At 41.8% G+C, this 15,063-nt stretch overlaps 1 protein-coding gene across 1 annotated transcript; it reads right to left on the bottom strand.

Moving 5' to 3' along the window:
• Positions 1-13,677: 13,677 nt before the first annotated feature.
• On the bottom strand, positions 13,678-14,766 carry LOC142445942 (upstream-binding factor 1-like protein 1). The gene has a single exon (XM_075547791.1). The coding sequence runs from the start codon at positions 14,764-14,766 to the stop codon at positions 13,678-13,680; it is 1,089 nt and encodes a 362-aa protein (XP_075403906.1).
• Positions 14,767-15,063: the final 297 nt, after the last annotated feature.

The following is a 15,063-nucleotide window of genomic DNA, read 5'->3' as shown; positions in this document are numbered from 1 at the left end:
AGCCCTCCCACTCTGTCCTTCTCTGCTATTTCTGCGCTTTTTCCCTCTGCTATTTCTACGCAACTTCCATATGAAGTTGGTAATCTTTTTTTCCCCAATTCTTTGAAGAAGGATGGTGGTATTCATATTGGGATAGCATTGAACTTATATAGTTACTTGGGCAGAATTGTCATCTTTATTATATTAAGTCTTTCTTGTAATAGTGTTCTGTAGTTTTTTCTTACATTTTTTGGGGGGTTTTTTTGGTGTCAGTTATATCCCTAGATATTTCCATTTTTGCTTGGCTCTTGTGAAGGGTACTGCCTTTTTGATCCCCTCTTCTGCGGTCTTGTCCAATAGACTTCTGTTTGTTGATCTTGTCTCCTGCCACTCTGCCATATTCCTTTATCGCTTCCAGCACTCCCCTTATAGAGTTTTTGGGATTTTCCATATATAAAATCATATCATCTGTGAATAATGATAGTTTCCTCTCTTATTTTCCAGATGAATACCTTTGATGTCTTTTCTTTGCCTTATTAGCTAAAATCTCCAGTATGATGTGAAATAAGAGTGGGGACAAAGGGCATCCTTGTCCCTTTTTTCAGAGGGAATGTATTTGTGTTTTTGTCATTGACTACCATGTTTGCTGTTGTTTTTTTTTATATATATAGCTTGTATTATATTGAGGAATTTTCCTTACATTTCTATCTTTTTGAGTGTCTTTAAAAAGGAATGAGTGTTGGATATTGTCTAGTGCTTTTTCCGCATGTATAGATGTTATCATGTGGTTCTTCAAACTTTCCATGTCAAAATGGCGAACATTACTAAAAGTCTTTTGTATGTGGAACCATCCTACAATCATGATATGAATCCCACTTGGTCATGGTGATTTATTTGTTTTATATAATTTTGTATTCTATTGGCCACTAATTTGTTAAGGATTTTTGCATCAACATTCATTAGGGAAATTGGCTTATAGTTCTTGATTCTTGTGGGATCCTTGCCCGGTTTCTTTATCAGAGTTACACTGACTTCACAGAAAGAGTTTGGGAACTTGCCGTCTTTTTCTGTGTTCTGCAAGAGGTTGTGTAGGATAGGTAACAGTTCTTCCCTGGATGCTTAGTAGAATTATCCTGTGAAACTATCAGGCCCAGGAGATTTTGTTCTTCATAATCCGGTGATAACCTTGTCTATTACTTTTATTGCTATGGGTCTGTTGATATCCTTGATGTCCATCGGGGATAGTCTAGGGAGGGATGGGTTTTCCAAGTATTTGTCCATGTGTTCCTAGGTGTTGAATTCATTGGAGGACAGGCCTTCATAGTACTGTGTAATTATTCTTCACATTTCATTTGAGTCCAGTGTTATGTCTCCTGTTTCATCTTTCATCCTTGCTATTGACATTTTTTGCCCTTCTTTTCTTTGGTTGGGTTTGCCAGTGGGCTGTCAATGCTGTTAATCCTTTCAAAGAACCAACATTTAGCTGCATTAATTTTTTCATAGTTTCCTTGTTTTTCCTCTCATGAATCTCAGCCCTGATTTTTACAAATTATTTAATTATTTTCCTTCTCTCAACAGTGCTTTAAAAAATTACTACCAGGGGCTAATCAGTGACAATATTAATGGAAGACCTTTATTACCCAGGGAGATGATCAATAATACTTCATACCATCCATTGACAAGGAGGTCTCCAAAGGGACTCAAAGGCAGGTAAAAAACAAACGTTGACCCAGGAACGTGTTTTGGGCTTGCAAAAAACAAGCTCTAATTTAAGAACAGTTAATTCTTACATCATATCCCTGCTTTATACTAATCGTCAGGGAGTGAACACAGAAAATATGGGTGTTATAGCAAAGTGTAAGAAGAAATTAGATGGTACCTGGCTATCAGATAAAATAAGGACTGGGATTTTAAGGGCTATTTGAGCTGTCAAGTAAGTCCTCATGGAAGAAGCAAACAAATATCTGTGACTGAAGGCTTTTAAAACAGATAATCTGAAGATGATGGAGGGAATAGTATCAGAGCTTAAACTGTGAGATTCTGGTTTGCAGAAGGTTATGGACCACAGTGGGAGCCCAAGATACATATGTGAGATCGACACAGGAAAGATGTCTGTTGCTAATTCCCCGCTATACATAATAGAGGGATGGAAAGAAACTGGTTACCAGACAGAGTGCATTGGAGAGTTGATGATAGGAGATCAAACTGATAAACCTGATTTGAATGGTTAAAACCCTTTCTGTAAGCTAAAACACCTGTGTACATTGAAAGAATTCATCAAGAGGGTATAAGAGAGCCCACAGACTGTGAAAACATCTTTAGCAATGACACATCAGATAAAGGTCTTATTACTAAAATCTACAATACTATGCTAGCTTACAATAAGAAAAAAAACTAATTGCTCACAGAGGTGGACAAAAGACCTGAACAGAGTTTCCACAAGGGTAGACATCCAAATGGCCAATAAATATATGACAAGATGTTTCCTATTATTAGCCAGAAGATAAATGTAAATTAAAACAACTATGAGATATCTCTTAATACCCCCCAAAGACAGCCCAATTCAAGAAATCAGAAAGTAACAAGTGTTGGAGGGGCTGTTGAGAGATAGGAACTCATTCACTGCTGAAGACCTGTCAGTATGTAACAGCAATAGCTAATATGACATTAAATGGAAAAAAGCTGAAAACATGCTCAACAAATAAGGGAACCCGACAAGGATGTCCCTCCCATATCTCCACTCTTATTCAACATTGTGCCAAGAGTGCTAGCCAGAACCAATAGACACAGCAAGAAATCAAGCGAGTACAACTGGCAAAGAAGAACTGGAACTTTAGCTATTTACAGACGATATAATTTTATATAGAAACAATCCAAAGGTGTCAACATTGTATTGTTGGAAACAATTGAGGAGGTAAGTAGGTAGCAGGATTCAAGAGCCACAAGCAGGAATCAATTGGATTCCTACATACTAGTGATGGGAATATGAAAAAAGACCTCAAGAACACAATAGCCACATGTGTCTCTCTGGGTTTGTCTGTCTGTCTGTCTATCTATCTATCTATCTATCATTTACAGTTCGGGTTCGAGAGAAACAAATCCAGACACACTTCTCTAAATGGATGAGAAAGCTTTATATCAAAGAGCAGTTGTATGTTGGGAAAACATCTCAGCCTCTTCAGATCAAGTCCATAATTGTAATATTACTTCACATGACCAATACTAATCCATAAAATCCTCTTTAAGCTCACGCAGTGCATGCGATAAAACACAATGCAGGAAGCTTCTCATCAGCAAGGTGAAGCAGAAAGAGCGTGCATCATTGCATGTACTGAGTCTGAAAAGGAATTTATATACTAGTATCGGACATATGGGTTAATATTGGAATTATATTTGATCTGGGTTCAGTGTGGAAGATTGCTTAATATAAAATTACCCTTTGATATGAATATCTTAAATCATTTTCCTGGGGGCTCGTACCACTCAGCACAATCCGCCCATCCATCCATTGTCTCAAGCACCTTTATACATAGGTTGCCATCATCATTTTCAAAGCATTTTCTTTGTATTTGAGCCTTTGGTATCAGCTCCTGATTTTCCCCTTACCTCCCTCTTTCTTATACATACATGAGTGCCTCTGCATTTGTTTCTCTAGTCAACCAGGAATAACACATAACACTAAAGCTGAAATAACCTGGGAGTAAATCTAACCAAAGAAACAAAAGACCTGTACAAATAAAATTACAGAACATTATTACAAGGAACAAAAAGGGATTGAACAAAGGCATCAATATCTTGTGTTCATGGATCAGAACACTCCATATCATGGAAATGTCAACACTACCTAAAGGAATCTACAAATTCAATTCAATCCCTTCCAAATCCCAGCATCATTCTTCAAAGAAATGAAAACACTAACTATCAACTACATATGGAGAGAGATGTCCAGGATAGGCAAACAACTTCCACAAGAGATGAACAAAGCAGGTGGTCTTACACTACGTGACCTCAAAACCTACTATGCAACTAATGTGTCAAAATATCCTGACACTGGTATAATTATAGATTCATAGATGAATCAATCAGGACAGAACCCTCCCCAAAAAAACACGCATAAAAAACTGATTTTGACAAAGGCTCAATAAGTATAAGATGGGAAAAGGATGTTCTGTTCAATAAATGCTCCACTAGGTTAAAAGAACTCCACCTCAACCACACTTGTAACCTGAGGAATTAAAACTGAAATTCATGGGGTTTAAAGAATCAGAGGCCTGCTATACTGTGGTTATAGATCGACACTCCTTGACTTACTACATCAGTGCCCTACATGCTATATTAAGATATACGTTATTCTGACCAACCTTGACTGACTTCTCAGTGAATATAACTGTACACTTTCTTTGACAACCAACTCCAATTGATTATGTAACTAGCATCGAGTCAGGAAAGGATTATTTCTGTACAAGTGAATAATTCAGATATTGCAATATGGAATTAGCCTTCATTGGCCCATTACTCCTCCCTCAACAGTGCTTTAAAACTTAGTGCCAGGGGCTAATTAGTGACAATATTAATGGAAGAGCTTTATTCCCCAGGGAGGGGGTCAATAATACTCTTTACCATACATTAACAAGGAAGTCTCTAAAGGGAGCCAAAGGAAGGTAAAACAAAACCAAACAAAAAACATAGACGCAGGGATGGGTTTGGGGCTCACCTAATCCTAATTCTAATTTAAGAACAATTAATCCTTACATCATAGCCCCGCTTGATACTCATCCTCAGGCAGGGAACACATCAAATATGGGTGTGAGAGCAAAGTGTGTTGAAGAAATTAGATGATGCCCAGTGATCACATAAAGTATTGATTGGGGTCTTAAAGGCTTGTTGAGATGTCACCTAAGCCCACATGGAAGAAGTCCACATCAGTGACTGAAGGATTGTAAATCATACCCAAAGATGAAGGAGGGAATAGTATCAGAGCCTAAACTGTGAGACTATGGATGGCAGTGGGAACCCTAGACACAGATGGGAGCTCTACATGGGAAGTAAGCCTCAGGTGCCTTCCCTCTACACATAAAAGAGAAATGGGAAGAAACTGGATACCAAACCGAGTGCTTTGGAGAGATGATTATGGGAGATCAAAATGATAAACCTGATTTGAATGGTTAAAATCCTTTCAGCATATGAGACCCAATGTTGGACCTATAGAGACAGGAAATAGAATAAGGGTTTCGGGGAGTACAGTGAGGGATGTATGTGTTTGGTGAAGGTAGCTGATATCTAGTTGCTCAAGAAGGAAGAGAATATTTTGAAATGGAGTGTGGTAGCAATTGTGCATTATTGCTTGATGTGATTGAACTATATAGGATATCGGTATTCGCTCCCAATAAAATGGTTTTGGGGAAAAACAGAAAAAAGAAAAGGCAATGCTTTCTCAATCATACTTTGAATGTTTTCCAACCTGAAGAGTTCATTTTCTTTCTTTTCTTTTTTTTTTTATTCAAAGAGTTCATTTTCTAAAAAAAAGCCCGGCTCTTTCACAGGGGCTTTCTGTATCTGACCATGTTTCCATTCTGCCCATAGGGTTTTCAGTGTCTAATTCCTCAGAAGTGAACAACCTATTTCTTTCTTTTTCCCCCTTCAGTTTTATTGGCACATAATACACATCATACAATCATATCATTCAAATGTCAAGAAGAATTGTACAATCATTACCACAATCGATTTCAGAACGTTTTCCATAGCCCAGGACTATATCACCTTTAAAATATGCTGTGTGGTCACATTCAGTAAAAGGGCTGTCTCCCCACAACACCCTCAGTGCTTACTCCTGACATCCCTTCACCCTCCCCATCTCTGCCCCCCCACTCCACATCCCCTACTCATCCTTGCATCTAGTTCTTATCTCTCTGCACGCACTCCTCCAGTGCGTCATAAACTGGTAATCCAACAGAGAATAAAGAACAAAAGCAAAATGCAGTGGTCAGGGTAAAACAATACCAACATAATGTGTTAGTCTGAGTCACCAGAGAGACAAATCCAGGCGGACTCATGGGTGTAGAAGAAAGAGCTATATACAAAGCAAGTAAATGTTGAAAAACCTCCCAGCCCAGTCCAGAACAAGTCCATAAGTCCCATATTAGCCCATACATCTGATACTAATCTGTAAAGTCCTCTTCGGACTCATGAAACACATGCAATGACGCTGAATGCACGAAGATCACAGGGCCATGTGTGCAAAATCTTGTCGATCTAGTGGCAGTAGAAGCATCTCAGCATTGTCCAGAGTTCTACATGTGGAATTTCCAGTTCCCAGGGCACATGGTCTATTAGCGTAAGGCCACGTGACTTGTCGGTAGAGTGTCTCCAAGTGAGTGAGCAGAGAGAGAGAGTGACAGTGTCTCTCCAACTTCCAGGAGGAAAACCAGAGTTGCAAGAATCCTCAGGAGAAGGCCACGCCCATACAGAGGCCTCATTGGCTATATCACGATTGACAGGCTAGACCCCACCCCTACACTCTTAATTCTCAAATTGACACCTTAAATTGTGATGATGTAACTACAGCAGACCACCCCTTGTCAATTTGACATTTTCACATAATTCTTTAACCATATATAATTTGACACAATAATAAAAACTTATCTGCACCTAATGCGGGCCATTACACCAGCTATCCTGTCTCAAGCTGGGTGCAAAATGAGGCGTGTGGATGAAAGGAAAAGAAAGAAATATATACAAAGTATGGGATTGGGAGGACAACAGTCTGATGGACTGAAGTCCAGAGTATATTTAAAGCTTGGTTTTTATACCCTTCTTAGGGATTGCTTACAACACAAACATCAAGGAACTTAAAAAACATTCTTAAACTCTTATCTATGCAAATGTTACTTAACTAATCATGCTTTCTTAACATTTGAATAATAAAAGCACTAGGTTCTAAGACAATCACATGGATATGCAAGATTCAAAAGAACCTTAAAGAGATCTAAATAACAGAGTTATCTCAATGTTTTTAGCAGCAAGGTCACAAATAACAGTCATTTGGCAATGCTTTTGTCTGCAAAGACACAGAGGCACAGGGGATTAATTGGTCACCCATTAGTAAACACCTTCATCAGCCAATGCCTCCTATGTGTACCCAATAGGATAAAGCTAAAATGCATACAATTAAAATATGTGCCACTCTCATTTAAACATAACATTCTATAAGTGATTAAAGCAAAAATATCCTATGCCTAACAATTGCAGTTAAGGAACACCTACACCTTAATCCTATCTATGAATATATTCCCCCACCTATGAAAGTTTGTAAGCCAATCACTTCATGCCGTTATCCCCCCAATTTTGGGTATCCGATTTCCGTTCTTCCCTCATCAACCCAGTGCTCTGAGGAGACAATCATATTCTTTGATGTGAATGAACTTCATTCCAGTTGGAACCCTGTGAAATCTGCATCCATAAGCAAAGTCAAATCAGGAAGGCCATTCATAAAGTCAGCAACAAAAATGCACCATTTCACAGGCTCAAAATTTTCTCTTCATCTGGTCAGATTCTGGTCAACTCAAGTGGACCACCTCGCTTAGCCTCACCGAGGAGTTCATTATTGGCCTTGCCTTTAGACCATGGATTTATCATAAATTCTCAACAACCCTCGCCCCGTTTTGCTAGGTCTTGAATTTCCGACCAGTCACCCCACGCTCATCTTCCCCTCTAGTGCCTGTAAACCAAGTCCGTGGGTGTCAGTGGCCAGACACAATATTGCTGCATTTCTCTCACGTCCACTCAACAAGTGGATCCAGGTGGTCACCTAGCAAGCATTTCAGGCTGCCACAGGCTCACTTTAACATTAAGTCCTAGAAAGGAGTTTTCTTCATGATTCCAGATTTCCCCCCCAGCTTCTGTTAGAATCCACTATTTCAAAATTGCAATATCCAACGTTCCTTTTTTTTCTCCCTTCAATCTGTCAGTCTTGACTCCTAGGGAAGTCTCTTCACCATCGAATTCCCTGAACACACAAGACATTGGGTTGGGCTTATCTTTGCAGAGCCTTCTTTGAAGGTATGTCCTAAACCCATTTAAAGATCAAATTTTAATGGCTCAAGGCAAGTAGGCTTACAGACTCTCTATTTTATACTTTCTAATAATAATTTTCTCAATAAAATTAGCAGAAATCAATATAAACAAAGTAAATTCAGATCCTAGCCTCAATTCTTTAAACAGTCAAGTTCAATACTTATTTAGCTTATCTTCATCCTTCTCTGTTCTATTTATTAAAAAATATGGAATAAGACCTCTGAGAGCATCAGCCAGAAAGCCAGTTGAAAGTATCAAAGCTATTCTTCAGGTGGTCTACAACTGAACATTTTATACAGTAAAGTTGTATTTTGTCCCTTATGGACTTTTTAAAAAACCCAATAAAACAACATGGCTGGCCCTATTATGAGACATGATGCCCCTCAGTGACTAGGGGCGATACAGGGGACAATACCGGAGACACAGTGTGGGAATTGCACCTGACCTGCTCCCACCACAGCGAGGCAAAGCACTGGGGGAGTGCAGCGGAACAGCAAGGGAATGGAGTGGCAAGGTCCCCAGGGAATGCTGAAAGTGGACTTTGGGGCCAGGGCATGGTGCCCCAACAGACTGGACTGGAAAACGCTCCTAAGGGGCAGCAAACGATCCTTGAACGAACTACAAGCCTTTCTTTTGTGAAGTGTTTTGTTCTTTGTCAGTGGTTTGTTTTTGTTGTTTTATTGTCTGGTTGTATACTGTTGCTTTGTTTTCCTCTGTCTTGTTTTCGTGCATGTTAGTGTCTCCACAGGTCTGTCTGAACAGGACAGGCTGGATGAACTATCTGGAGGAAAAACAATAGGACAGACAGTTCCGGGGGAGACAGACAGTTCTGGGTGGGGGAGGGGGAGGAGGGTAAGGAAGTGGTGTTAATAAACACAGGGACAAGGGAACAACATGGGACCCAAAATGGCAGTGAGTGGGGAGTGGCAGGCCTGATGGGGAACGATCAAGGGTAAGGTTGCGTAGAGAAGAGGTATAGCTGTAGCCCAGGTGGGGACGGAGCATGGTGGTGGGGCAGGAGGAAAGTCAAGGGAGATGGAGGAAGGAGCTGGAGGTCAAGGGGCATTTATGGAGGTCTAGACAAAGACATGTACATGCAAACATGTATATGAGGATGGGGAAATAGATCTAAGTGTCTACATTTATAGGTTTAATATTAAGGTGGTGGAAGGACCTTGGGCCTCTACTCAAGCACTCCCTCAATGCATGAATACTTTCGTTTATTAAATTGGTACTCTATGATGCTCACTCTCCCGACACAACTGCTGAAGCCAAAGTGGGTGAACAAGTAAATGTGGTGAAGAAACTGATGGTGCCCGGCTATCAAAAGAGATAGTGACTGGGGTCTTAAAGGCTTGAAGATAAACAAGTGGCCATCTAGCTCAGAAGCAACAAAGTGCACATGGAAGAACACACCAGCCTGTGTGAGCGAGTGATCCCAAAGGGATCAGTTATCAGTCATCGAAGAACAAAAAATCATCATATCATTGGCTGCACACCTCCATGATAGGATCGCTGAAGACAAATGGGTGCATAAGCAAATGTGGCAAAGAAAGCTGATGGTGTCCGGCTATCAAAAGAGATAGTGTCTGGGGTCTTAAAGGCTTGAAGATAAACAAGCGGCCATCTAGCTCAGAAGCAAAAAAGCCCACATGGAAGAAGCACACCAGCCAGTGCGATCAAGAGGTGCCCAAGGGACCAGGTATAAAGCATCATGCAAAAAAAAAAGAATATGTGTATGTGTGTGTGTATATATATATATATATATATATATATAGATGGGTCAGTCAGGGTGCGAGGTAGTACCTATAAAGAGCAAAGCTTTCCCCCAGATCCTGGATGCTTCCTCCCCCCAACTACCATGATCCGAATTCTACCTTGCAGGGCTGGATAGGGCAGAGGTTGTACACTGGTACATATGAGGGCTGGAGGCACAGGGAATCCAGGGTGGATGATACCTTCAGGACCAAGGGTGTGAGGGACGATGCTGGGAGATTGAAGGGTGAGTGGGTTGGAAAGGGGGAACTGATTACAGGGATCCACATGTGACCTCCTCCCTGGGAGAGGGACGGCAGAGAAGCGGGGGAAGGGAGACTCTGGATAGAGCAAGATATGACAAAATAACGATGTATAAATTACAAAGGGCACATGAGGGAGGGGTGAGTGGGGAGGGAGGGGAAAAAAAAAGAGGACCTGATGCAAAGGGCTTAAGTGGAGAGCAAATGCTTTGAGAATGATTGGGGTGGGAAATGTATGGATGTGCTTTATACAATTGATGTATGTATATGTATGGATTGTGATAAGTGTTGTATGAGCCCCTAATAAAACTTTTAAAACAAACAAAGAAAACCCCAATAAACAAAAATTTTAAATACCTCCAGATTATTCATCCATTGGACCTAAACATTGATCTGAGTGGCTGAAATAAAATTTTAAAAGAAGAAAGAAAAATGAATTTGGAGTTTTGGAGTCTTTAGTAATGAATAAGTTAACTTCGAACATATAAAAAAGTAATATGAAAATTAGAAATTGTCTATGTGCATGTCAACTGAGAATGTGCTAAACAGGGAGCTAAGAAGTGCCTGAAAAACATGTTCTGTAATTTATTGTGGTGACTACTGAACAAATTTTCTTATTAGGATGGAAGGATTCCATTATACAAAATGCAAAGTAAACGCCAAGAAAATGATATTCAAAATAACAAAAAGAAAAATTTCAAGCAAAATAGTTCTTCTATTCAAAATAATTTAAAGACTCAGACACATTTATATCCATTTTAATTGTTGCAAAAAGGTGAAAAGAACACTAGTGTCCATTAAGAGACAAATTTTTGGATCAAGAAAGTGGAGTGTGTGATGAATATTTTATTAAACCTCAGAGAGAAATGAATTCTTCAGGGACCATGAGAGCATGCTCGGTGTAGTAATCCTAGCACAAAAGGAGAAGTACCCGTGTTCCCAGTGCTGAAGCATCCCGATAACCAAACCCATGGATCCAAGGATGATGTCCGGCTAGTTCTGGAATGTGGATTTTTAGCCTATTCGCTTGGTGTAGCACCTCCAGCGAGCTCTCTGCCATTTCTGGAGACAGGTGTGTGGGAGGACCCCTCCCTTCTCTGCTTTATCTCGGCTCTAAGGGCAGTAGCTGCTCCATAGAGTTACTGTCATATATTTTAACGTTTTTTTCCATTTGTTCCAAAATAATCTTTTTGTTCCAATGCTGCCATAATGGAAAAGTAATTACATTATTACCCCTGTGCACCTTACTGCATGAACTCTCTCCCGCTTGAATGGACCCTGCTATGATGCTTCCTGTGTGCAACAGAAAAATGGGCGGGTCAGCACCACCAGCTCAGAGCTGGGAAGGAACTCTGCAAGTGTCCTACAACTTTGCGCCTGACATTAGGGGAAACTGGCACACAGTGAGAGGACTATTCTACTTTAACTGTGTTTGGGGACACTTGTAGCCGTTAGGCAGGATGGCAGAAAATAAAAACAACTGGAAACAAAGCTGCAGATTAAGAGGGGAATGCTCGTACACAGTTTCAATCGACTGACTTTAGTCTGTCTGTGTATATATACAGAAATCTTTTTTTATATGTGTATGCCTTAAAGTTCATTGTGAGCAGTACCAGGTTACGCATTTTTTCAGAACGTGTTCTTTTTTTCAATAGAAAGGTCGAGAAGCATATTCAGTCCATCAGTCAAGTGACCAGAATTTGCAATGTGATTGGAGCATTCAGAGGAGCAGTGGAACCAGGGAAATCAATCATTGTTTCAAAGCCATTGAAGGAACAATGCTTCCCTGACAGACACTGCTATGAAGGGAAAGCCACTCTTTATCCTGATGAATTTAACAGAACTATAAAATACACAACACAAGACGAGCTTCTTAAAAGAAGTAATAAATTGATTTTTATTGTGAAGATAACGTATCCATTGTGACAAGTGATGTGTAGACAAGAACACTAAATATTGAGACAAGATTAGTCACTTGACCAAGGTGTATTGTTAACCCTCCACTAAACAATCCATTGAGGAAACGTCCAGGCAAATTCAGTGCCACGAGGCCAACTCAAGCAGGCAGAGTGGCGATCAGGGTCCACGCTGGGGGATGGAGCCCTTCAGGGGACCTGTGTACAGGCAGGCCACTTAGCCACCAGTCAGGGAGCTCGCAGAGCCTGGTGCTTGGGTCCACAATGGAAAGTGAGCAGCTCAGGGGACCTGTGTGCAGGTCGATCACAGGAGATAGTCACAGGCACGAGTCATGCACAGACCACCCAGGCTTGTCGGTGGCGCACTAGGATTAAGATATTTGTGGGGGTGGGTGACGCAGGTCACAGGGGAACAAGGAAGGAAGGACTCTCTGGGCCCCCAGAGTCAAGCAGCCCCTGGTTGTGCTACAGCATTAGGAAACAACAGGGGCCATGGTGCTTACGTCTCTAGTGTAGGGGAATCCCTGGGGGACGTGTGGTGGGGAACACAGGCATGCCAACTGTGGGGAAACCACTAGAAGGTCTTCAAGGTGTCCAAGACCAGGGCTAGGTCTGAATGTCCCCCTGATCTGCAAATCTGGTGACTACTCATAATGAGCCACAGAAGCATGTCCCTACATGGAGGAAATCTTCATGAAAGACCTCCCAATTTCCAATTGCCAATACATGTTTCTAGCTGCTTCATCTTGTTTTGAGTCATGTCCCATTAGTAATGAAGGTCCCATTAGTAAATGAAGGTCCCAAATACTCCACTCCCACACTTTACTCAATGTCCACCAACCTGCCCGATGCTACTTTGAAAAGGCAGTTCTACTTAACCACAGTTGGAGTTCTTTCCAACCTGGAAACTCATTTTCGAACAACGCTCTGCTCCTCTCATTAGACTCTCCAGATCTGACCGTGTTCCCATCTGTCCAGAGAGATTTCCGTGGCTCATTCCTCAGAAGAGGACGGCCTGTTCCTGCTTCATTGCCTGTTCCTAGCCTGGAAGCTCGGCTGAAACCTGTCCATTTTGGGAGATGCTCCTGGTGTTTGAGATCTGTGACATAACTTCCAGCATCACGGCAACATGCAAGTCAGCACAGCTAGAGAAGCTGACAGACAAATGAAATTCATAGTGGCAGTCTTGAAATCTCAGGGGCAGCTCTCCTCTGCTCTTCAGTAGGCATCAACAAGATGGCATGGAGTGGAGTTGTGTCCAAATGACTCAAGAAAATGCAGTAGGTGCGGAAACATGTTATTTAATCACAAAGACAAATCCGTTCATGAAGCATGAGAAGAACTGGTGAGCCGGGAAAACGTGCTCAGTGAAATAAGTCTGAGAAAAAAGGACAAAGAGCCATGTTCCCAAAGCTGAGACATCCAAATCCTCCAACCCGCCTGTGCAAACGCTACATGACGGACGGCAATGCACAGGAATACAGAGTTCTCTGAAAAGGCATAGGACAAATGTCTGTGATCACGCATGTCCAACAGCGAACCAGTGGGTGAAGCACACCAGCACCGCTTCTCATTTCAGTAAGACACCGTCCATGAACAGCGCCTCCCACTGCCACGTCATCTAATTGCTTATTCCAGGACTCTATCTGCTCAGGATGATAATTGGAGGATGATTAGCTGGAGGATGAGCTTCAACCCGCACTGGAGGTGGTGGATGAATCTCTGGCTGGAACCAGCACTCCCTGCTTGTGTTCAGGCTCCCCTTTCATCCTCTTCACTGATGCAGACTCCAGAGCCTCTGGAGACAGCCTTTTAAATGTGGAGGTTGGGCTTCCTAACATGCTCATTTCCTTACCCTTCCCATAGCCTGCCTTTCTGAATGCTGCGTATGACTGAGGAGAGAGGCTCTTCAGCCAGAGAGCTAGGTCTATCTTATACTGTTTCTGCATCGCCTGAGCCAGCTTCGTATAGTGGTCCTTCTGGCTCTGGGGGATAGGCTGCCAGAGCCTGCCAATCTCCACCATGCGCTCCCTGGGTGGCACATGTTTCAGCTTCTCACTGGACCACAAATCCTGGTAGAATTTGTGGTATCCATTCATAGGGGGCTTCTTGGGCTCTCCACAGACTGTCATGTGCATGGAGAGGTGATCTGTTTCCAGAGAGGACTTCCTTTCTTTCCCCTTTCCTTGAGCAGTCATTTGAAGCTGTGGCCTCTTGGGGACATGATTTCTTTTGGAAGTGTGCTTCAGATGAGTTGTTGGTTTGAGTTGAGACAGCTTGAACTGAGACAGCTTCTCTTTATATATTTTTCTCTCCTCTTGGAAATCTTGACTATATTTCTGCTTCACTTCTTCTGGAAGCTCTTTATATTTCTTCGCTAGAAGTTTAGTCACCTCCACGCTGCTTAGCTTAGGGTACCGTTGAGTATACTGGGAATGATTCTCCTTGTAGAAACGGATATAAGCCGACAAGGGCTTCTTGGGTAAGTCTGCATGCTTCATCACCTCTTTCCTCCTCAAGGGGTTTTGAGCATGTTGCTGAGCTTCTAGGACTAATTCTGTCAAAGTCCGCGACTTCCTCAGGTTGTCAGAAATCTCCAACCATTTGTGTTTGCACATTTCCCCAGAAAAGTCTTTGAAAGCTACCCTTTCCCAGTTCATGGTCTTCAGGGTTTTGTGGAAAGACTTGTTGTCATTTGGTGGGACATCGTTCTTTATGCGCTCCAGCAGCGTCTGGATGTCTGCTTCAGACCAGCGGTCTTGGCCTGTTGGCAGGGGCATGGTTAGGGCTCTGGACCAGTGGATGGGCAATCCCAGCTGGTGAGAATCCTTCTTTTTCTGAAGGTGCAGCCAGGGAGTTAGTCCTTGAGATTCCACTGGGAGTATGATGCCAGTGTTCTGAAGAGAAAACGAACAAGAGTAACTCTCATTCTGGAACAATCTGTAAAATCAACCACAGTTTGCTTGTAGCATGTACCTTGGGTAATAGAAATGAACCGTAAGGGTATGCTTATAAGTTACTCATACTTTGAATTAACCATTAGGTTCAGCTTCCCTAGCTGCATCTGTATTGATTCC

Source organism: Tenrec ecaudatus, chromosome 4 (assembly GCF_050624435.1).
Source record: "Tenrec ecaudatus isolate mTenEca1 chromosome 4, mTenEca1.hap1, whole genome shotgun sequence".
NCBI classification, from domain to species: Eukaryota; Metazoa; Chordata; class Mammalia; order Afrosoricida; family Tenrecidae; genus Tenrec; species Tenrec ecaudatus.
Note: the sequence above shows the minus strand (reverse complement) of the source record. Positions and strands in the feature narration are given on the sequence as shown.